The sequence below is a fragment of the Quercus lobata genome, chromosome 4, assembly GCF_001633185.2.
Source record: "Quercus lobata isolate SW786 chromosome 4, ValleyOak3.0 Primary Assembly, whole genome shotgun sequence".
NCBI classification, from domain to species: Eukaryota; Viridiplantae; Streptophyta; class Magnoliopsida; order Fagales; family Fagaceae; genus Quercus; species Quercus lobata.
This window is the reverse complement of record NC_044907.1, coordinates 91,253,430-91,278,258: the sequence shown is the minus strand read 5'-3', so window position 1 is coordinate 91,278,258 and position 24,829 is coordinate 91,253,430. Positions and strand designations below refer to the sequence as shown.

Genomic DNA, 24,829 nt, shown 5'->3' with positions numbered 1-24,829 from the left:
CCTTCAGATCCATCGGTTCCCACAGGTCCATCTTTGGCTTCCTCACTTTCTACGGCTGATATTGAGGCAGTTGTTCAACAAGTTTTATCTCGCACTTCCACTGCCCTTTCTGTCACCTCAGGTAAACAACTTGGTTTTTTGATATTGCATGTTGTAACCATATGACTCCTGATGAATCCCAATTTTCTAATAAGGCACCTTAGAATATCCAATCACCATTTACACTGCTGATGGAACTCCTATGCCTGTTAGTCATAAAGGAACAATCTCTTCTCCTTGTTTATCCCTTAGTGATACTTTTTATATTCCAAAGTTATCTCTCAATTTGCTTTTTGTTGGTCAACTTTGTGAATTAAGAGTAGATCTTTTGTTTACTAATCATGGTGTGGATGTGCAGGATCCCCAGACGGATCAAGTTCTTGGGATAGGCCGTAAAGTTGGTCGCATGTTTGAGGTTCATGACTTGAAGATTCCTTCACAAGTTGTTTCTACAACTGCTACCACTGCCACCTCCTCACCTGATCTATGACATACTTGTCTTGGTCATCCATCCTTATCTTGTCTTCAGTTGTTAGCTTCTCAAGGTCATTTAGGTTCAATTCAGTTTCAAAATTTTGATTGTACTTCCTGTCATTTTGGCAAACAAACAAAATTGCCATTTAATAAAAGTGACTCCTTTTCTTCTGCCCCTTTTGATCTTATACATTCTGATATTTGAGGTCCTGCACCTGTTCCCACTGAAGGAGGATCTAAATATTTTGTCATATTTGTGGATGATTTTTCTCGATATACTTGGATTTATCTGCTTCACCATAGGTCTAAACTTGTGTCTATTTACCAAACATTTCATAAAATGATTGAAACACAGTTCAATCGCACTGTCAAAGTCTTTCGATCAGATAATGCCCAAGAATATAATGATAAATCTTTCTTATCCTTTTTAGACAGTCATGGTACTCTTCCTCAGCAGTCTTGTCCTTACACCTCTAAACAAAATGGTCGTGCAGAACAAAAACATCGTCACATTCTTGATGTTGTCCGCACCCTTCTCATTTCTGCCTCTCTTCCTGAGCGCTTTTGGGGTGAGGCCGCACTCACTGCTGTGTACACCATTAATCGTATTCCTTCACCAACTACACACAACAAATCACCATTTGAGCTTCTCTATGGTCAAACTCCTGACTACTCCTCTCTTCCGGTTTTTGGTTGTGCTTGCTTTGTCTCTCTTCCTCTTCATGAACGAACAAAGCTCCAGTCTCTTACTCGTCTCTGTTGTTTCCTTGGTTATGGTGTGTCCCAAAAGGGGTTTTGCTACTAGGATCCCATTTCTCGTCGCCTTCGTGTCTCCCGTCATGTTAAGTTTTAGGAACATCGTCCTTTCAAGAGTCTTCAGCAGTTTCCTGCATCTTCTTCCTCAGAGTCTCCCATTTTTACTAATATTTTCCTCCCTCTCTATCCTAAACTTGTGGAGGATTCTTCAACATCGGCTACCTCTCCAGACGACTCATCTCCAGTTCTATCTCCGGCATATGACCCGCCTGTCTTGGATCCTGTGGCACCACCCCTTCCTGAATCTCCTGTTGGTCCTGAACTTCGTCGTTCCACTCGGGTAAGCATTCCTCCCCCTTATCTCACTAATTATCCCTGCTCTTTTGCTCTTGCCACCCTCTATGAACCTCACACCTATCGTGAGGCCCATACTGACCCTCTTTGGCTGCAAGCTATGAACGAAGAACTAAATGCCCTTCATAAGAATCACACTTGAGATATGGTTGATTTGCCTCCTGGTCAGTCTATAGTAGGTTGTAGGTGGGTTTACAAGATCAAGACTAAGGCTGATGGATCTGTTGAACGATACAAGGCTCACCTAGTTGCCAAGGGCTTTACTCAGGAGTATAGTATTGACTATGAGAAAACATTTGCTCCTGTTGCTCGCCTTACATATGTCAAATGTCTCATTGTTGTGGCTGCTGTTCGCCGTTGGCCTCTTTATCAAATAGATGTGAAGAATGCTTTCCTCAATGGAGACCTTCATGAAAAAGTGTACATGCAACCACCCCCTGGCTATCCACACTCAGGCAGTCAAGTTTGCCGCCTTCACCGTGCTCTTTATGGCCTCAAGCAGGCTCCTCGAGCTTGGTTTGAAAAGTTTAGCTCAGTTGTTGCTCAGCAGGGTTTCACTTCGAGTCCTCATGACACTGCTCTGTTTGTCTGAAGATCCTTTGCCGGTATCACTCTTATTCTTCTTTATGTTGATGATATGATTATTATTGGAGATGATTCTGCAGGTATACGCTCTCTTCAACACTTCCTTAGTTAGCATTTTGAGATGAAAGATCTGGGCACTCTCAACTATTCTCTTGGGCTTGAGGTTACCTCATCCTCTGATGGATACTATCTTTCCCAGGCTAAAAACGCTTCTGATCTTCTCTCCAAAGCCGGTATCACTGACAACAAGACTGTTTCCACTCCTTTAGAATACAATGCAAAGCTCACACCTTTGGATGGTGAACCTATATCCGATGCTACTCGCTATCATCAGTTAGTTGGCAGTTTGATCTATCTCACTGTTATTCGTCCGAATATTTCACATGCCGTGGGTATGGTTAGTAAGTTCATGGATGCACCTTGTTCTGTCCACTATGCTGCTGTTCTTCGGATTCTCTGATATGTCAAAGGCACACTTTATCATGGTCTGCATTAATCCTCTCAATCTTCTCTCGAGCTTCATGCTTATTCAGATGTTGACTGGGCAAGTGATCCGACTGATTGATGCTCTATCACAGGTTTCTGTTTCCTATTAGGTACTTCTCTTGTTTCATGGCGCAGCAAGAAGCAGGATGTGGTTTCCCATTCCAGTACTGAGGCTGAGTATCGTGCCCTTGCCGACACCACTTGCAAGCTTGTTTGGCTTCGCTGGCTCTTGGCTGACATGGATGCTCCACAGCCCACTGCCACTCCTTTTTATTGTGACAATCGTAGTGCTATCTAAATTACTCATAATGACGTCTTCCACGAACGCACCAAGCATATTGAGATCGACTGCCACATCACTCGCCAGCATCTCAAGAAAGGAAATCTCAAGTTGTTCTCCATCTCCTCTGCTAACCAGCCTGCTGATATCTTTACCAAGACTCACCTGCCTGGTCGTCTTCGAGATCTTATATCCAAACTCCAGTTAGCTTCCTCCTTGCACCTCGAGTTTGAAGGGGATGTTAGTGTATAGCTTAGACTAGTTTAGCCCATTGGACTTAGCCCAATATACTGTACTTGTAATTTACTCCTTTTACTTGTATTGCACACATACCTAGCCTATATAAGGCTCTCTATTGTACATTTTTATATATACATCAATACACAGACTATTCAGTCTTTCTCTTTCACTTTACATTGTTAACAGTTTCTAATAAAAAAAATAAGAAGGTCAAACGTTGGATGGCATGATACGAGTGCACAACTATCATTTAATTATCTTAGATTTATTCCTTCAAAAAAAAAAATATTCCTTGGACTTAAAAAGGCCAATTTTTGTATGTTTTGAATCATATAAATTTATAGGAGCAGATATATAAAAGTTAAAACTATAGAAAAAATCTAAGATAAAATTAATTTTACGAACTCCAACAAAAGGTATTTGTATATCTGTGCTGGAACAAAATCGTCAACCAAACCGAATATAGTAGGTCATGGATTCTTGACTTTGAAACCGAATATATTATGCTTCTTTGTATGACCATTGGAACTTTAAGGTGACGATAAGATCTGCACCATTTGTAAAGGAATTAGGAATTTTTGGCTTGGTGGTGACTACTGGTGAGGACTTTGCTTGGTATCTCGGTTATTTTTGGCCCCACCTGATAACGAATGGTGGCCATTTGGACCTTGTCGACAATGGTGATGGAGATATTTCAACTTTCTGGACGTATATATCTTGGTAAAGATATTTAGACCATTTTCAAGATTGTTATTAAGCCCTCTGTACAACTTCTTCAATATGTCAGAAGTTGTTACTTTAGTCTTGCATATGTTTTAAAGTATCTTCTTCAATCCTATAAAAAAAATAAAAAGTTTCTTTCTTCAAATTTTTTTTTTTTTTTTTAAGTTATAAAGTAAGGCCCTTTAAATAAATAAAAAAATAAAAAAAATAAAATCGGTCTTCCGTGTGGATTCATCAATCCTATATCAGGTGACTATAAGGATAATATCATGTATACAACTGGACCTTAATAAGATTATCATTATGAGTACAACACATTCGTTGAAGCGTTACTATTCGAACTTCTCAACTCATGCAAGTATCATAAGAAGTGGTACAAGAATTCCTACCACTCAAGCCACACCCTGAAATGGTGAGCTGGTCATGCCTTGGGTATGCTCCCCAGAAGTCATGCATTTCACATTTTCACTCCTCATAGCTATCACTTTCTATGTGGGTATGGGACATCTCACATGAACCATTAGAAGATCATAGCTTAACCAATTTTTTTTTCTTTAAACTATCTTTAAAATCTATAACCACAACTTTTTGGACCTCTAATTTGGTAGGTTATAAGTGATGGAGAAAAATAAGTGGATTCATGTAAAATTAACAAATAACCGGTCACAATCTATCATATAAGATAAGTGTAAAAATATGTGTGGTAAAAAGTGTGGATCTAGAATTACTCTAAACCTTCACATTCCCTTTTATAATAGAAGGCTAAAATTGTGCCACTTCATCACTCCACCAATGTTCCTATCACCTTGAGTAGTGTTAGTTACTACAAGTTTTACTACATTAAACTTACAAACTGATATGTCACCCATCGTAAAGAGACAATTCAAATTCAAATATTCATTTTTTTTAAATGGTTGAAACTCACTAATTACATTCATTGCTACATCAATTTGTAAATTTTATTTAGTACTACTTGTAGTATTTTTAGCATTTTTCTTTCACCTTAATTAATCCCGTTAAACTTCCATTTTTCTTTCACTTTAATTAATCCAGTTAAATTGCTACATCAATTTGATGTGTCTCCACTTCCATAGTATGTTCTCTATCCCTCTTTCTCTCTCCATTTTTATCTTCTCCATCATCATTTTCAAACTTTCTCACTTCCTTATTCTCATCTTAACATTCTCAGTTCTCACTTTATCTCTTATCAGTCCCTTTTTGCTTTTTTATTTTGTTAGTAGAAGAAAATTGTAAAATTTCATGTATTTGCCCTTTTTTTTGTGATGCTAATATATTCAAGACTTCAAGTTCTCTTTTATTATATTTTGTACAATTTAGGTTTCTTAATAACTGACCTAGAAAAAATTCAGTTTGATTTTTTTTTTTCTTTAAAAAGAATTTTTTTATGATTATGCAAGAAGGTGAAGATTTAAAGAACTAGAATTCCCAAAAAAAAAAAAAAAAAACTCTAGAAGATCTCTAGATATTAAAACACATCGAGCAAATAATAGGATTTAACAAACGAATTGTAGCAATAGGTGCACACACAAAGGCACTTACTGCTTCTTTCTTGCCTCTACTTTTGATGGCACAAACCATAATTTCGTCTCACATTTGAAGTGGAGAGAAAACCTAGCCTTAATATATATAAGTAAACCAATGTAAGAAAGACCCTTCAATCTAACCTCATATCAAAGTAGGATATAGACCCAATTAACAAAGGTGAACCGAGGCTTGCTCTTGAATACACAAAAAGACATTTCTGACAAAACAAAGCTTAAAGAGCCAACATCTTGAACCTTACTAATATGGCCATAGAATAATTTAGCAGCAGTTACATTGCAGCCTAAACGGCTGTTGCAATACTGACTAATTGGAAGAAGATTTAACACACCTGAGAATAGAAAGTCGTACACACTCATTTCGAGTCATGTGGCAGAACAACAATTTTAGCAGCCACAAAATGGAGAATCAATAGTGTGGCAGTACTAAAGAAGTTCCCAAGTAAAATTGAAGGTCAATGCTTCCATAGCTCCCATATAATTAAATCGACAAAAACAATAAAATGAGGGCTTGCAGCTCAAGTTTATCTTATAAAATATCCAACTTTTATCACCTTACATAAAAAGGAAAATGGTTGGGTATTAAGGATTAGCAGAAGATCAACGGTCTAATGATACTAGACCGTAAGATGTTAAAATTCTATTCAGTCTGTTTGGCAAAATACATAAAATTGAGCCACATATTAACTGAATCAGCACCTCTTTTGAAAGCCCTTGTGCATTGGAAAGGCCGAGGTCTGACCATACTACTGCCATCATTGTCATCAAGCCATGGTCTTGTGTTCAGGCCTGTGAGTATACTCAAAATCTATATGCACAAAAGCTCTCTCAACTTCAGGGAGTTGCTCCAGCTTCTCTTGCAATGTCTCGCCAATATTATGTGCTTTGTTCAGAACCATGTCATGTGGCAAAACTACATCAACCTCCACAAAATAATGAGTACCAATAGTGTATGCTCGTACTGTATCAATGTGCTTGATATCTTCATGGTGGTTCCATATCAGATATGTTAGCTTTGCCAAATATTCAGGTGGTGCTGTCCTTCCAATTAGTGCATATACATTCTCAAAGACAGTCTTTGTCCATGTATTCATTGTATATAATGCTATCTGCAAAACAGGTTCAAGAAATTATCATAATTAGATATAGTAATGTTCAACTCCAAGAAGCCTACAAAAATTCCATCCAAATGCCACTTGTACCTGTTTTGAAAACAGCACTTTTTCAAAAAATTTCTTTTTAAAAGCTCTCCTTTTTGTAGGTATATCTTTTTCAAACACCCCATTTTCAAAATGCAGAAAAAGGAGATTTACCAAAAAGGAATTCTACCATGTCAAGGCAAAGAGTGGCATTTTACCCCCCCCCCCCCCTTTTTTTTTTAAATGAGAGACATAATAGACAAAAAAAAATCAATATTTTGTTATGAAAAACATGGTTGCTCGTAATTATGATAATTTTATGAAAAGAAAAGAAAATTAAAAACTTGAAGAGTAGCTGAACCCAATTATATAACATACAGTAAAAAAGGGGAAAGGGAAAAGGGAAAAAAAATCAGTTGCATATGAACTCACTATAACAGCTCCAGTAGGATCAATCCACCAATAATATCGAATGGCCAGGACAGCTGCTGCCAAACCGACTGAATTAGTAATAACATCAAAGAAATGATCTTGTGCGTAGGCTCTAACAATTTTATTTTCAAATCTTCGACAATAGACCATGAGCACAAACTTCACTATAGTTACGGAGCACATTATTCCAATCATCCATCTCTCCTTCACAGGATCCTTTTCAGGCTCAGACTGTAATCAGCATATGAAATGAAGAATATATTAATCACTGATATTGTAAAAGATTACAAAACTAGAACTGTAGAACAACCATGCACAAGTGTTGCAGCCACCAACTAAGACTGTGATCTAACTAGGATCTCATACATTTGGATAGTACCTCAAAACCTATGTCATCCGAAAGCACTAATAATTAAGGAAGCCTTGGAGCTCTGAGTTCTGACTAGACATCAAGAAGGGTGCTAATCTACAAACCCTTCTCAAATCCAACTTTGGTTAACATGTGTACGAGCCCAACTGTGCTCACCACCATATATGCCCTTAAGTTGAAGAAAATAGTATTAAAGTTGCATACCTTATTAACGAATTGTCGACCAGACTCAAGCAGTATTTGTAATCCAAGAGTTGCCATTACTGATGCAAAAACAATGATTCCCTGCATGCTCAATATAAATTAGTAAAATATTTGTTGTGTTATAGCGTTAAGTGTTGTAACAAAAAATTCAAACACAGTCTGGGCATATCTGATGTGATTATTAGCATGCCTTGGGTCCACATCCCCATAAGTCATAGTCACCCATGAACCTACATTCAAAAACTATGCGCAAAATCAATGCCATTTATTCCCCTTAGAGTAGATTGTTTGACTGCTTTTCCATTTTATCCCAAAAAAAAAAAAAAAAGCTTCTATTCTAGAGTATCTTTTCATTTTGCCTGATATGCAGAAGCAAAAAGCCTAGGGTCACTTGCATTTTCTCATTAAAAACAAAGTAGCAAACTCTGTCAAAAACCACTTCTTTTTTTGGCAAACACACTAAGCTCAATATTTCAATAACATAATGAGATTCTAAAGCATGACCTAATGAAATCTCTGGACGTCTATTACATTAATTTCAAGCTTCTAGTAATAGAATAAAACTAGCCTAAATGCCTAACACCATTAGGGGTTTCTTCTCCCTCCAGCATTTGTGGAATAAGATATAGCTGAGGCAACACCAGTAATGATGGGAAAAGCATTGCAGTCTATTTCCCTCATTCATCAGAAGAAATATTGGCGAAATGGAAAAAAGAAAAGTATATAACCTTGAATTATTTGGGGCTAACTTGTTAATCAGTTTAAGATGCGAAATTTCTCTACAACAAATTCTGAGCAACCAAATGAGGCAAAGGGTGCAACACTAACCCAATTACAGATGACTTCTCATTACCAGCTTTAACAACTTAAATCTATCAGAATATTCATTTTAATAGAATATGAAATACAAAAACATTAAAGCAGCTAAAACAGTAGCCTTTTCTGTTGTACTCAGTTGAAGTTATCATAATGGCCTGACAGAAAAGAGAAGATTATTTTTTTATTGTGGCAGTAAAACTTATTAAACTGATTGCAGGAAGGGAGAGTATAAAGTTTAAATATGCATTATGGTATTTCCAAATGCACCCTCACAATTGTTGGATTAGATGACTTACCACTGGCTGCATCCGTTTCTTTCCAATTGGATAATGATACTGGTTTGGGTTTCGCATGGCATGAGCTGTAAACCACAATATGAAACCCGACAAGAGATCTAAGAGTGAATCCAAGGTTGAGGCAATAACCGACAATGATCTGCTCTCAATAGAAGCAAAGATCTTCGCTGCAAAGAGCACAACATTAGATATGTTTGATATATGGATGGCCATCCTTTCACTCTTTGCAAGCAGCTTCATCTCATCCTGAGAAAGTGTAAGTAGATCAACAAAGAAAATCAATTTCTGTTTCCCAGGACACTAGACAGATTTAGTTGAGAAGATCTTTTTTTTTTGGGGGGGGGGGGGGTGGGGTGGTGTTGTGGAGGTGAGTGGGGGAAGGAGCTTGAAACTTTTATTACACAAGGTGATAATATGTGTCATAGAGAAGGAAAACATGAACACAAATTGTAGTCATTGATTTCCGCAATCAAACTGAGAAATTTCCTTCCTGTTTTGTTCCACAAGTTACCATTTAACACCACTAAAATGGACATGCATTTGAAAAATAATTTAAAAAAGGGGAAAAAAAACAAAAACAAAAGAAAAAAGTTGGGCATGGCCTCCATCTTGGATGAAACTTGTGAATATGTCCTCTAAACTTGATGATGTTTGACTTTAGAAACAAGCATTAAAAGAATGTTTATCAATAAAATCTTTTTGATAAAAATATTCCCTCTCCCCTTTTCATTTCAATAAAAGCTTGTTGCAAATACCCAAAAAAAAAAAAAAAAACATTAAAGAGCTCTCAAATCCCATAAAATATCACAAGAAATAGATGAAAGTTTTTTGCAGAACAACCAACCTCTGTTAGACTTCCAGGAGCAAAACCTATTTCACTCATAGCCTCCATCTCAGTATACTCTTCAAGGAGCCTTTCTTGTTTCTTGTAATAGTCAGCAACCTTGCTTTGTTTTCCTGCAGTCAAGAGTACAACGTTCACATTACATTCATCACTAATATGAACAACGGGGAAAATTAAAGCATCCAAATTCATCAAATTTTTATGTTTCATTTTTCAAAAGAACTAAACATCACATATGTTAAATATTAAGAAAACGTTTTTTTTTTTTATAAGTGTTTTGTTAAAGATTAAGAAAACATTGATTGATTATGATTATAACCTAGGAAGCACAGACACTTCATTTAGGATGTCGTATCAGTGTCATACCGGCTGTGCTATGTAATAATTTTTCAGAAATTGCTAGTGTCGCTATGTCATACTAGTGTCTGTACCCATGCTTCCTAGATTATAATCCTAAGCATAACAACTGAAAACAAAAGGCAATATGTGAAGTGCCTTATCATAACTCCAATAGGAAGTTCAAAGCTGTCAGGTTATCCATAATTACTCCTGCTCAAAATCATCTCTAAAGAATGTGAAAGAGGTTATTCCCAAAATTGTTCCAACTCCACCGTTCAGAAATTTTAAGTGCAGGAAGTAAGGAATGTCCTTGCTGTGAAATTGAAGATCCAAAGATCCCAATATATATCTAACAAGAATAAAATATCTTCAAATTGCAAACACAAAAATTTCAATGGTTTTATGTTTTTTCCAATTTATTTATTCAAGTGTAGTTGTTATCATAACTAAGTCAGGATAGTCCAACATTGAGTAAACATTTCAAATATCAATTTATTAGATTCAATAGTTTCAGGATCATATTTGCACGAAATTCCCTAGTTAAGTTTTGGATTTGATGCTCCATATCAGCTATTTTGAAGGACAACATCACAAAGTTACTTTATCAAAGACTAGTATATTTTCAGCAAATATGGGACATCATGACAACCACAGACTATTTTCTGCTTTTAGAACAGCTGGAGAACATAAATGAAAAATTCCATATAAATGCTTGTTTGCGACATATGGATGCCTAAGCAAGATTCGATGCCTTCAGCATAAGGACCATTAAATTTCTTTGCTACAAACAGCTTACATTTGACGATCTAAAATCATGATGGGAGGTATAAATTACACCAATTTTTACTCAAAACTGGAAAAACCAGCCCATTAATGAAAACTGATTAAAGGACTAAGAAACACCAATTTTGAACCAATTCAAGTCATCCACAGATGACTGAGGGATTCTAATCATTTTTTAAAATGAAAAAAATAAAATAAAATCATACAGCAATCAACAAGGTCAACCTCCCTATAAGAGTCATCACTAACTATAGCAATAGGACGGTGCTTTGTTTTTTTTTAATTGGTAATTTACTCATGCACTGGATGGTCCTGAACCCAAAACCTCACTCTCCACCTAAGCTTATAAAGGGAGAAGGTGTCAGTTAAGCTAGAGCTCATTGGCAGCCAGTGGTTTTTTTAAAAAAACTTTCTGAATATTCTTTCACTGAACAAAACCAAATCAAGTAGAATTGCACATGTTCTATCTAGCGTGTTCTGCTTGTCTTTTCTAGGTTAGGTTAGGACAGTAGATTACAACTAATGAAGAGACAACTTCTCACTTTAGTACATGAGTTGTTGCCTTTAACATTTCAAATTTTTAGGAACAGATAGAGTAACGTTGGCATGACAATGTAGATAAGAAAGAGTTTCTTTTGTTGAATGGGCCTTTGTCTTTTCAAAGAGTTTCTTTTGTTGAATGGGCCTTTGTCTTTTATGTGTTCAACCTTTTGTAATGTTATGTTAGCAGTTTAGATAAGGAAGTTAAGAAAGCATATCTTTTTTTTGATAAGTAGAAGTTAAGAAAGCATATCTCTTTGGCATTCTATATAAAACTTCACCACCGAATGCAAAGGTCAAAGTGTGGAAGAGAAAGAGCGGTGAGTTTTCTTAAATGAGAGCAAAGTGTGTGTGATTATTCCAAGTACCAATAAAAAAATTCTCTCTTTCCCCAGAACTCCTTTGTTTGCTTGTGCTGAAACCAATTGCAATATATTTGTGAAGATATTCTCAACCTGAGTGTGAAATTTATTATTGTGACAAAACATCTTCAGTGCAAAACTCAACACAACCAACCATACTTAGGCATAATTTATATAACAAACTAAAACAATCACCATTTATTTTTTCTTTTTATTGGTAAGTTACACATGCACTCAATGGGTCTTGAACCCATGGCCATACCTTCCACCTAGAACTTATAAGGTGAGGGGGTTTTACTTGAGCTAAAACCGTTGCCAAATTCTGATAGAATAGGACAAAAAACTTATTCTAAGGTTTAATTTTTTTTCCCCCTAAATTGAATGAATAAAAATGCCTTTCTATTTTCCTTCCAATAATATTGAGTTAAATATTAATATACTTTTTTTGCTTCTTCTTTTTTACAACTATTTTATGCAGTTTGCCAATTCATAAACCAGAGTCATACTTCTTAAGAATTCCTAAGTGATTCCAAATTTTTTTCAAGATGTTGTAACAACCTTAATTAACCATCTTACATCTTTTAAAACCTTTTGCCAATAATTTATAAATGAATAACATATATCAATCAATAACTGAACAAACAAAACACATGGCTTAAAAGTGTATTAGGCTTTAATGACATCTAATAGGGACCATTACCTGATTATAGACCCGGGGAATTTTTCTTAATGTGTAAAGAGAGCATTAGTTTCCCGTCAATACTTTCTGCTCGACTAATTATTCTAAATTCCTAAGCTATTGGGAAAGAGTGAATGCATCACATATGTGATACCTACACGCATCATGAATCTTATAAATACATAGTGCATGAATTACTATCTTTATAAAGCTACAGATAGAAGAATGCGTCACATGCATAGATGAAGCCCTTTTTATAGAATGCTTTGATATAACAAACAAATATATTATGTAGTACCTGTGTGCATGTATCTTGTTTTTTATTAGCAATCCTCGTCATAGTATTCCATTTCACAAATGGGTTCCATGTCATAATTAATTTTTCCAAAGGTATTCAATACTATACATGCATATATTGTGTTTGAAGAAAATTGTGCCACACAATGAGCCCAAAACTCAAGCTACAGAAACTTCCACATAATTAAAAAAAAAAAAAATACAAACACATTCATTTGGTACAGAGATTACCATATCCTCACCTAAGTCCATACACTGGGCACCTAAAAGATCCCTCTCCCAAAATGAATGACACTCAGAATGTGAAGCCTGACCACTCCCTTGAAGGATTAAAGAGTGTGCCATTTGGCCCCTAGGCCAGTGGCAGAAAAACACAACCATGAAAAAGAAATGTCCAAGTAATACGGATCGGTGACTTGGCTGAGCCAACTCAGTTCTAAGCCAAAGGTAAAATTAATAGTGAATAGTTCCTTCAGTTCTTCTAGGTCCACTGAAATTCCTACAACAATTTGCAACAACTTGGTGACATATGCAACTATGATAGTGAATTATCACATTCACATGGACCCACTACTTTTTCTCCATTACTCTATGTCAAAGACTCTCTATAGTTCATTAGCTCTATATTCTCTATAGTCTGCCTTTTTTTTTAGTAGCAATTTTCAAAGTACAACTTTTTTAACCAACACTATTTCAAAAAAGTTGAAAAATGGGTACTAGCTGGTGCCGTATATTAAGTTCACCAATTAAATTGATTCTATATTCTAACTTCCCTAATTAAATTCAAACATGTGGTTGTATACAAGTACTATATAGCACAAAGTGTTAACTTTCAATAGACAATCAATTTGGTTCATTGTTCAATGCATTGAAGAAAATGTATCCCCAAATACAATTAACCATGCGGTTCATTGTTATAATGCATCTAGGTAATTGCATCTAAGTTGGGCCCTAAAGCCAAAAATTAGATAAGATTCATCAAAGAAATCCATAACTCGGCTGAGTCAACTCAGTTTAAAAACCCAAATACCAGCTTTCATTGGACAAAGAACATCTCTTTTTTCTTATATATATATATATATATATATATATATATATAAAGGGTCTTTAATCTTTCCCAGAAAGAAGCCAAAAAAGAGAATAAAGAGCACAACTTTCATTCTATATTGACATGGGCCACATGGTCTGGCTAATGGCTATTATAAAACTCTCTTGGTGCCAGACTTTCTGAACAAATAAAATCTTTGAGAAAAAATAAATTCTGGGTCTTGAATCTTTACCACTAAGAATCAAAATAAAAAGTATAAAAAACACAGCTTTCCCTTCATTCTATATTGATATGCCACGACCGTTAAAACTCGCAAACAAAACAAGAAAAGCAAATACCTTATTGCACATAACATCAATAATACCATACATACATAAAGATTTGTGAAGATGGTTTACTTGGGGTTCGAAGAAGGCGGCGCAGATTAAAGGAGCTATGATCACCATCCTTTCTTGGAGGCAGTGCAGGAAAGTCTAGCACATTGAGCCTCCATGTAGTAGACGACATGTCGTCTCTCTCCACCTCCTGTGGCAATAGAGGCTCCGTTTTGCTCTTAATGTTCGCCTCAGCTATGGCTTTCGTTCCATCTTCCATGACCACGACTCTCTCTCTCTCCCTCTGTCTCTTTCACAAACACAGAGAAAAAACAACAACAAGGCTGTTGGGGTTGTTGTTCTATGCTTTTATGTAGAGCTTTCGGTTTCGGTTTAGGTTTCAATGAGGATCACGAAAACATAAAAGTTTCCCAAGTTTTATTTATAGCAAGTCTCCTGGATTGCTGCACAAGCGTACAACTGTGTTGAGAATACATGGTCGGTTTATATTTTATAATTTATTTTTGGTAAATATATTTATTAGTATTTAGAAATATTTATTGCTTTTAGATATATCTACTTGAATACTTAGATTAAATTTAAGTAAAATTTCTATTTTGTATAAAAATAAAAAATTAAAATTAAAATATATTTTGACTTAATTTGTCTAGGACTCTATATTTTCAAAGAAAAAAAAAATTATTGTGATGTTCACAATATTTTCATAACAAATCATAAGTGGTTAATTATTATTGGTTCTAATTTAAGCTTACTACTAAAATTATTTTTTTGTTCCATCAATAACAACCTATCACTTAAAATTTATTGTAAAAATATTGTGGATATAATATTTCTCTTAATGTAAGAGATTTTTTTTTTTTTTAATTTTTAATTACTAGTTGATTTATTAGTATCAAGATTTTTTTTCTTCTCAAAAATAATATTTATTTTTTACTAAAATAAATTATGTCTACATCTTTTTTATTTATTTACTAATTGGGTTATTTAGTATCAAAGAGATATATATATATATATATATTTCTTTTCTTTTCTTTTTTTTTTCTAATAAAAAGATATTTATTTTTATTAAACTAGTCGCTAACCCGTGCAATGCACGGAAAAATTTTGCATAAATGTAAAATGTATCATGTATAAGATTCAAAGCTGAAATTATTAAAGCATAATAAAAATATTTAATCACACAACAGAGAAATATAAAAGAAAGATGTGGCTATCGTCAAAAGACTAATCCATCGCTATATAGTTGACAAATTCAGTTATAGCAAAAAATAAACCCAAAAATTCAAATGTTAAAATGTTCAAAAAGCCAAAAAAAAAAAAAAAAAATTAAAGAATCTGAATATTCTGAGCATAAAAATTATTGAAACAAAACAAAACACATATATGTCTATGTGATTACACAACAAATAAATATAGAGAAAGATGAGTTACCTTCAAAAGAATAATTTGTGGATATAGTTGTTGAAATCTGTTAGACAATTTTAGATCTTGCAAAAAAAAAAAAAAGTGAGAAATCAAAGGATCAAATGTTAAAATTTCCAAAAGTCCAAAAATAATAATAATAAATTAGATGATTTAGAGCCTAGAAATTATTGAAATAAAACAAAAGAATATATAACTTCACAACAGAGAAATATAACAAAAAGATTGGTTACCCCCGGTGAAAATAGCTATAGCAATAGTGGAGCCAATGTATTGTGGCAGCGAGAGAACAATATCGAAAATGTGTTTGTTTTCTTGGTTGTTTAGAATCTTTTGCTTCATGTAGGATTTGAAGTCTAAAAAAAAAGAACATTGTTATAATAGAAATTTTTTTCTCCTAAAGCCAAAACTTATCAACAATAATCAATGAAACCTGGCTATAATGCAATATCAGCTACATGACTTCTTTTTTTTTTTTTTTTTCAAATCTTTAATTCACAAATGCCAAGAAGAGGAACAAACATAAGTTAAATCATCAAACTAAAGCTAGCCCAAAGCATGCATACATACAGTCACATATACTTATCATCAACTGCAATGTGAGAATCTACAATTCTAAATTAGATTAAACCCTAAAAAGAACTTTTTTTTTTCAAATACAGTAAAAAAATATTTGCCAAGCAGGAAAAAATTCTAACCAAAAAACAAAAATCGACAATCCAAACCCAAGAAATTGGAAAATTTTAATTGTAAATTAGCATACCTTTAACTTTGATTCAATTTATTTTTGGCAGAAGGCCCAATCTCTAGAACAAAAATCGAGAAGATTAAATCTAAACAAAACTGAATGGAAGAATAAAAATTAAGAATAGAACCTTCAATGTTGCAAGGAAGGATTAACACAAATACGGGAGGGAGAAGGAATTGTAGCCATTACAACTTTAACTCAATATCAAAAGTAAATCAACAAACCAAATTTAAACACCTTAGTACTCTTCCATCCACGCCTCGAAGCATAAAAAATGCAGCCATGGAGTGTAGGATTGTGTCCACAAACCCTAAAGTGTAGGATTTTTGAGGGCTTTCTTGAAACGATAGTCTAGAAGATTTAGAATCAGCCTTCATCATTAGTTGTAGAACTTCGAAAAAACACTATTGTCTGCGTACAACAAAATTATGTGTTAAAGAACAGAATTTCAAACCTCTTGTGATACTATGAAAAATCTTCCATGTCAAACAATATTAGATATTTGTTAGAAAAACAGAAAAGAAAATAGAGATATTACGTGGTAGCTCTCAGTCTATCACAAAACCTAAAATTTTCTCTAGAACAAAGTACGACTCATAAGTTAAAACCTTCAATATACTTTCTAGATTAGTAGTGTTTTAGTAGGATAGGTAAGAGAGTTGCAAAGAGGTTTAAACGTGTGATTAGTAGTGTTTTAGTAGGTTAAGTAATTTTTTTTTACTGATTTTTTGTTTTTTATTTTTTTATTTAAATAATGCTGATGTGGAAAATTGTGGAGTGGTAAGAGGCTTCGGTTATATATATATATATATATATATATATATATATAGATAAGTTATGTGATATGTCCACATTTATAATCTATAATTTATGCTAACCTCATCACACATGTGTCTAGAGACTTTTTATTAATATTATAATTATTTTATTTCACAATTTTTCATTCATCCAAATTTAAGATTTTTTTTAATAGAATTTTAACTTATAATGTTCATTTCTGATGATTGTTTTCTTTATTTTCAAACTAAGACATCAATCGGTTTTTAGTATAAGCAAAGATTGAACCCTTTATTCATCCAAATTTGAGATTTAATTTACATTCGTGAAACACATAAAATCTCATCATATTAATATATATATATATATATATATATTTGTTTATTTATTTAAAACCAAAAACTAAGAGAAAATCAAAATTAGATTTCAAATTGAATTTCAATTGTGGGCTAATGTCATGACATGTGTCCCAAAAATTTTCTTAATTTTTTTTTTTTTTGAGAAATTTTTTCTTAATTTTGGTGCAACACATTAATTACATAGCTTCAATCTCAATTTAATATTTACTACTCAAATATTCTTGAAATAAGAGCCCCCTACATCTCATTCATTGTTCATATGAACGAAAGTCAATGATCTCCATTAACAAAAAAGCACATGCTCCCAAGAAAAGGTGAGTAAATTTTTTCCTTTCTTTTTGAGAAAATTTTGTTCTTGAATTATATATATATATATATATATATGATTAATGTTGCATTTTTATTTTTTGTTTGATAAGTGTTTATGGATCAATTTGATTGATATTGTCAGTAATTTTGTTCGAAAAATGGGGTTTATGGTGCATTATATGTTTTTTTTTTTTTTAATAGAAAAACCAATCTATATCTATCTTTATATATATCTTCTTTCTTTTCTTTTCTTTTTTATAAATCTATTATATATAAAATATATATATAAATATATATATATATTTATATCTAAAAACTGAAACATTACATTTATTGTTACTATACTTCTGTTAATCTACATCAGTGACCACATCATCCACCTATTTTTCAACATCTATATCTATATCTATATCTATATCTATATATATCTAAAAGTTGAAATGTAATATTTATTGTTGTTATGCTTCTATTGAGTCACATTAACGACCATATCATTCACCTATTTTCCAACAACTTTTTTTTTTTTTTTTTTTTGGATGGGAAGACTGCAACTTTCATTAAGAAAATCAAATAAAGTGTATATAATGGAGAAGAGCTTGCTCTAGGAAGCAAGGGGTCTCTTCCATCCAAGTCAAATAATCTGCAACGCCTAAAGCATGCTTTGCTAACAAGTGTGCAGGTCTATTACCTTGCCTTTTCACATAGGAAAAATCAATTCTATCTAAAGGCCCACAAGACATCAAAATACCCCGTATCACAGGTGCTATCATAGATGGTGGTGTAGAGGAACCACAAAGTGCGTTGTAAACGACCAAAGAATCCCCCTTCAAGAATGAAGTCATGGACACCCACATCTCGTGCATGGACACCCACATCTCGTGCAAACTCCAACCCCACTTCAAACGCCTTAGCCTCCACTTCTAGAGCACCCAAAGGAGAGTTCAACTTCCTACATAGAGAAGCAATAACTTGCCCATTTGAATCTCTGATCATCACTCCCACACTAGCACATTTTTGGGCCGAGAATACCGCGCTGTTGACGTTAACTTTATATCTCGCAATTGGAGGAGGAGACCACCCAACAACTATATCTATATCTATATATATATATATATATATATATCTAAAAATTGAAGTATAACATTTATTATTGTTACGCTTCTGTTGAGCCACATCAGCTACCACATCATCCACTTATTTTCCAACATTCTCTCTCTCTCTCTCTCTCTCTCTCTCTCTCTCTCTCTCTCTCTCTCTTGTAACTATTTTTTTTTCTTATTAATGATCCATCTTACAATTACATTTCCCCCTCACTTTTACCTTTTTATCTTCCCACTACTCTATACATTAACATTATAATTCTTCTATCTCTTCATTTTCGTTTTATTTTGACTTTTCTTCTCCCCATTTTTATTTACTATAAAAATTTGTTACACTCTATTTCATTCAATCCACATTTTTCCCACACAAAAATGTGACTCTCTCTCTCTCTCTCTCTCTCTCTCTGCACGTGCGTTGGGACAAGAAATCCAAAAAGAAAGAATAAAAAAAGAAGAAAGAAATAATTAAAATGAATATTTAAATAAAGTGATAAAAGAATAGAAGACGTGATGTACGGTGTATTGTAAAATAATATATTAAAATAGATAAAATAACGTTTTGATGTGTCAAAATAGCAATTTTTTATTTTTTAGAATACTAGGATGCTAGTGGTCTAAAGCACCCATATATCAATTTTATCACAAATGTTTTTCTTTTTAAAGGAGAACTTTATTCAATTAATAAACATCAATTACAAAGTTTGTAAAACCCACAAAGGCCACGGCAGAAAGAGACACACCTATAGAAAAAGAGGCCAATATCTTGAAATTAATACATGCGACTCCAAATAGATATTCGGACAAACACTTGATAGACTTCTCATAAATATCGCCAAAGTTGATATGGTGGGCTGAATCTTTAGTTTCCCTGCTTAAGCACAACATCAAGAGCACGTCATATACGATACTATATAGACAAATTAGGCCGTGGCTTAAGGTGACTAAACCAGTAGGCAAACGCCGCAAACCCCAAATGGAAGAAGGTTCCTCTATTAATTAAGAAAATATATTATATTCATTTTTCCTACACAATGGCATTTTAATTAAGGCCCCTTCACCTAGAAAAAAAAAAAATTTAAGGTCCCATCTATCAGCCAATAGAATGCAGTTTCTTAATTTTTAAAATATCAAGAGAACCCAAAATGCAAAAGATGAAGAGACAAACTTAAAATACAAATCCAAGGTTCCTATCAAAATTAAAAATCTGAATTAATAGTTCTACAAACAAATTTATTGATAAAATCAAACGTTCAAGACTTGAAAAATTTGCCAAGAGATCAAGCTTAAGAGACAGTGTTTATCTCACGGGCTAGTTACAATTTACCCATAGTTTTGGCTGAAATTTAAGTTGTCTACCCATAATTTGAAATTTGGCACTTTACCCACCTAAGATTATCTCAGTTAGGGTTCCGTTACCCACCTCTGTCTGTTAAAAATTTGGCTAAATATGTATTTTTGCTCACTTTTATGTCTCTCTCCTCGCAAAACATTTAAAAAAAAAAACAAGTTAAAAAAGAGAGGGTTTTGTAAAAATTATGAACAAACATTTCCACCACCATAGAAGCTTATGTCAAGAATCATCTCTAGGAAAATGAATTCCTTCATCCATTTCTAAGCAACCAATGAAGCTATAGCATCTAAAGCTTAAATCAAACCAAAAAATACCCCCACCCCACCCCCCCCCCACAAAAAAAAAATAATAATAATAATAATAATCAAACTTCAAATTTGTTATAACTCCATAACTGATCTAAGAAGAAAGGCTGGGTTTGTTCTTAGAGAGATAGTATTCAACATAGTCCATGATAAATTATAATAGGTAACAACATTATCATCATCATCATGAATTAAAAAGCCATAACAAACCCCTTTAAGCTTTAATGCTGGAGTGACGTAAGGAGATGATTCGATCTTCTAAGATTAATAGTGCATGTTTGCGGCGTTTGGTTTGATGATTATAGCTTGATTCTTCTTCGTCTTCTTCTTCAGAATTATTGGGATTTGAATATTCATAGTTGTTGTCTCTTGAAGTTGGGCTTCTTCCTTCCCTATAGATAGTAGAATCATAACCCTCTTCCATTATCTTCTCAACTGTCAGTAGTGAATAGTGTGATACTCGTACCTTCTATTCTTCTTTAAAATATACAAGCAAGGGGTTCGTTCTATTAATTAGTGAATAGTCTGGGTATTTTTTGGTTTGATTTAAGCTTTAAATGTTATGGCTTCGTTGATTGCTTAGAAATGGATGAAGGAATTCGTTTTTGCTAAAGATGATTCTTGGCATAAGCTTCTATGGTGGTGGTAATGTTTGTTCATAATTTTTACAAAACCCTCACTTTTGATCTTGTTTTCTCTTGTTCTGTTATGTTTTTTTATGTTTTGAGAGGAGAGAGAGACATAAAAAAGAGCAAAAATACATATTTAACCTCAATTTTAACAAATGTGGGTAACAGAACCCTAACTGAGATAACCTCAGATGGGTAAAGTGCCAAATTATAAACCACGGGTAAGCAACTTAAATTTCAGCCAAATCACAGGTAGGTAAGTTGTAATTTTAACCCTTATCTCAAATAAAAAAAAAGGAGAAATTATAAAATAATAATAATAATAACAAAAGGAAAAAAAAATTCACTCTCTCCATCTTTTCTCAAGAAATCAATCCCCAAATTTTTTGTTTCTACTCATTGATCACCTTGTTACTTTAAATCTTGATTTTTTTTTTTTTTTAAATGCTTTCTTTGTACTTAATTAATGGACTGCTCTATCTCCTTTGTTCCAATTTTCATGTTGGCTTCTATCTACTCCCCTTTCCTTTTGTTCTTCAACTTTTTTTTGTTATAATCTTGCACTCTTCATTTATTGTTGGTTTTCTAGTCTATTTTGTAAAAAATTAAATTCTATAAAGATATGGTGTAATACTCAAGTTTTACACCCTCTAATCTTAATATGTCTTATCATCATATCACATATTAAAAAGTAAGCACGTATAACCACAATTAATCAATTCTAATATTCATTTGAAAATTCAACCCAAGTGGGAGTTTATTGAAATATTATTAAATGTGGTATGATGTATAGAGTTTTAAATAAATAGTTGATATGCAATCTTTAATTGAATGATGTACTTTATGTGCAAACTTGACTAGTTTGGAAGTGAAGGAGGGGCTCTGGAGTCTCAAGCCTTTCAAAGCCCCTGAGCCTGATGGGATTCACGCTAGATTTTTCTAGGCTTACTGGCAGCAAGTTGGTAACTCGGTGATAAATGAAGTGTTCAAGGTGTTTCATAGCTCAACCATGCCCCCTCACCTAAATGAGACCTTTATTACCCTCATCCCAAAGCATCTGGGGGCTGATTGCCTGGCTTCCTTTAGATTTATAAGCCTATGTAACACAATTTACAAAGTGGTCACTAAGATTATAGTCAAGAGACTCCGACCTTTGTTGCATCTCATATCACCCCTTCAAACTGCCTTTGTTCCAAGAAGAATGGGGTTGGATAACATGATCATTGCCCAAGAGCTTATTCACACAATGACACTCAAAAAAGGAAAGACGTGGTTTATGGCCATCAAAATAGATTTGGAGAAAGCCTATGATAGGCTTGAATGGCATTTTATTATGGATGTTCTTGAGCTTTACAAGCTGCCTCCTTCTCTAATCAAGCTCATTATGAGCTGTGTGTCTAGCTCTTCGATCTCAGTTCTCCTAAATGGAGGGAAACTTGAGCCTTTTCATCCGTCTAGGGGTATTAGACAAGGGGACCCACTCTCCCCATATTTATTCATCATGTGCATGGAAGTGTTTGGTTTCCTTATTTCACGAAGATGTGAGGAAAATCTGTGGGATCCGGTCCAGGCTTCCAGAGGTGGGCAAGCTTTTTCCCATCTTTTCTTTGCCGACGACTTTGTCCTTTTTGCAAAAGCTGATTTGAAGAATTGTATCAGTGTGAGAGAGACTCTAGATACCTTTTATGAGTTGTCGGGGCAAAAAGTCAGCCTGCATAAGTCTAAGGTGTATTTTTCCCCAAATACTTGTCCTGAAACTAGAGAGGAGTTATGTGAGGTGCTGGGCATTCATTCGACACCGAATCTTGGTAAGTATTTGGGCTTCCCGATCAAGCATCCGGGATCTACATCTCAAGATTTAATTTCATGGTGGAAAGGGTGCAAAATAAGCTACAAGGTTGGAAAGCTAACTTATTATCGATGGCGGGAAGGGTAGTCATTGCCCAATCAGTTCTCTCGGCTATTCCTACCTATGTTATGCAGGGGTGCATGCTGCCTACCCGAGTTCTTAACAATCTTGATAAGGTTAATAGGAATTTTGTGTGGGGATCGACGGAAGAGCATAAAAAACTGCATATGATTGGCTGGAAGAAAGTCACCAAACCAAAGTGTCGTGGAGGCTTGGGCATTCAGGAAGCTAGGGGAAGAAATTTAACCTTAGCTACAAAATTATGTTGGCGGATGGAGAACTCCAAGAGTGGGGGATGGGCTGATGTGTTGAGGAAAAAGTACATGGTTGGGCATACTAGAAAGGCCAAGGCTCATACTAGACCGTGGAATGCAGTGAAGATAGGAAGAAGCATTTGTGAAAAGGGCTCTAAGTGGACAGTGGGCTGCAATAGCCAGTTGAGTTTCTGGAATGATAAGTGGCTGAACATTGGCACAATTAGGTCCCTTATTGAGGGTCCTTTAAATCAAGGGGAGAGTGAGGTGTCCATTTCGGATGTTGTTATGAATAATGGCTGGGATTTAGCAAATATCTCTTTTGTCTTCCCTAGGAACATCTTAATGGCAGTTAGAGCTACCCCTCTTAGGAGATATGCTATGAGGGAGGACCATAGGAGCTAGATATCTAGCTTAAATGGGGACTTTGACCCAAGAAATGCTTATTTATTGGCAATAGATGAGAACCTAGAGGAACCGGATTTTCAAGGCAAATGGATTTGGAAACTCCAGATTTTGCCAAAAATTAAAATTTTCCTTTGGAAGTGCTTACATATGAGCTTACCTGTTAAAGCCATCTTGTCCCATCGTGGTTTTGGCGATTTGGGTGGCTATGATAGTTGTTCAGATGTGGAGAAAAGCATTTCCCATGTTCTGAGGGACTGCCCGACAGCTAAAAGCTTTTGGGAGCATTCTTGCTGCCCTGTTAGTCTCAAACAATCATTCATGGACGACCTTAAGTCATGGATCAAAAAGAATGCTTTAGATTCCTCTAAGGCACCTAATAAGGATTTTAATTGGAGAGATTTTTTTCTACTTGGTTTGTGGAATCTGTGGCTCCAGCGGAATAGATTGGCCTTCAAGCAGCAACCAAATAACCCAAATTTGGTTCAAGTGGTAGAAATGCAAGCTCGTGAGTTTTTGTACTGTGTGCTGGAGCCTACTATGGGGAAGGATAGGCAAGTGCGACAGGTGAAATGGCTGAAGCCAGCAGAGGGTTGGCTTAAACTTAATACTGATGGTGCAGTAGACACTTCTAGTGGAAAGGTAGGGTGTGGTGGTTTGCTTAGAGATAGCGCCGGTCAGTTGATAGTGGGTTTTGCAAAAACCATTAGTGCTAGCTCAAGTATAGCCGCGAAGTTGTGGCCTTGAGGGAAGGATTGAGGTTGTGTGTTGAGAGGGACTGCCATGCTATGGAAATAGAGCTTGATGCAACCGCAGCAATCTCCTTAGTTTCTAGCAATGTCAATACTAATGGAGACTTGTCTGGTCTTGTTGATGATTGTAGGGTGTTGTTGTTGCACCTGCCTCAAGCTAAATTGTCTCATTGCTTCAGGGAAGCAAATTTTTGTGCCGATGCCTTAGCTAAATGGGGATCGGCTTCTAATGTGCTGTCTTTTGTTTTTGATTCCCCTCCCCCTGCTGTATTATGATAAGATGGGCATTTACCGTCCCAGACTCTGTAATGTTGCTGTTGTTGGCAGTGTTTCTTAGTTAATGTTAATTCCTTTGTTCACCGAAAAAAAAATATGAGTTTTACTCTCATGACTCATTTATAACAGCCGAATGAGAAACTATCTTTAGAGTCTCCAAGACTAGTTTCATGGCTGAATGAGAAACTCTCTTAAGCTGAACGGTAGAAAACAATAGCCTTAAAAGTGTTTTGTAGTCATACAATTC

At 34.6% G+C, this 24,829-nt stretch overlaps 1 protein-coding gene across 1 annotated transcript; it reads right to left on the bottom strand.

Moving 5' to 3' along the window:
* Window positions 1-5,768: 5,768 nt before the first annotated feature.
* LOC115987212 (metal tolerance protein 9-like) lies at window positions 5,769-14,356 on the bottom strand. The gene is made up of 6 exons (XM_031110716.1): window positions 14,050-14,356; window positions 9,604-9,716; window positions 8,760-9,005; window positions 7,645-7,725; window positions 7,071-7,301; window positions 5,769-6,608 (listed from the first exon to the last, which is right to left on the bottom strand). Exons 1-6 carry the CDS (start codon window positions 14,243-14,245, stop codon window positions 6,264-6,266), a joined length of 1,212 nt encoding a protein of 403 aa, XP_030966576.1. The 5' UTR covers window positions 14,246-14,356; the 3' UTR covers window positions 5,769-6,263.
* Window positions 14,357-24,829: the final 10,473 nt, after the last annotated feature.

Bases quoted from the DNA above. Each gene is read 5' to 3' on its own strand.
- LOC115987212 (XM_031110716.1), bottom strand. From the start codon at position 14,245: ATGGAAGATGGAACGAAAGCCATAGCTGAGGCGAACATTAAGAGCAAA. The intron at 7,726-8,759 runs GTAAGTCATCTA...TTGAGCATGCAG, and splicing joins AGAAACGGATGCAGCCAGTG to GGAATCATTGTTTTTGCATC. The intron at 6,609-7,070 runs GTGAGTTCATAT...CCTGTTTTGCAG, and splicing joins ATCCTACTGGAGCTGTTATA to ATAGCATTATATACAATGAA.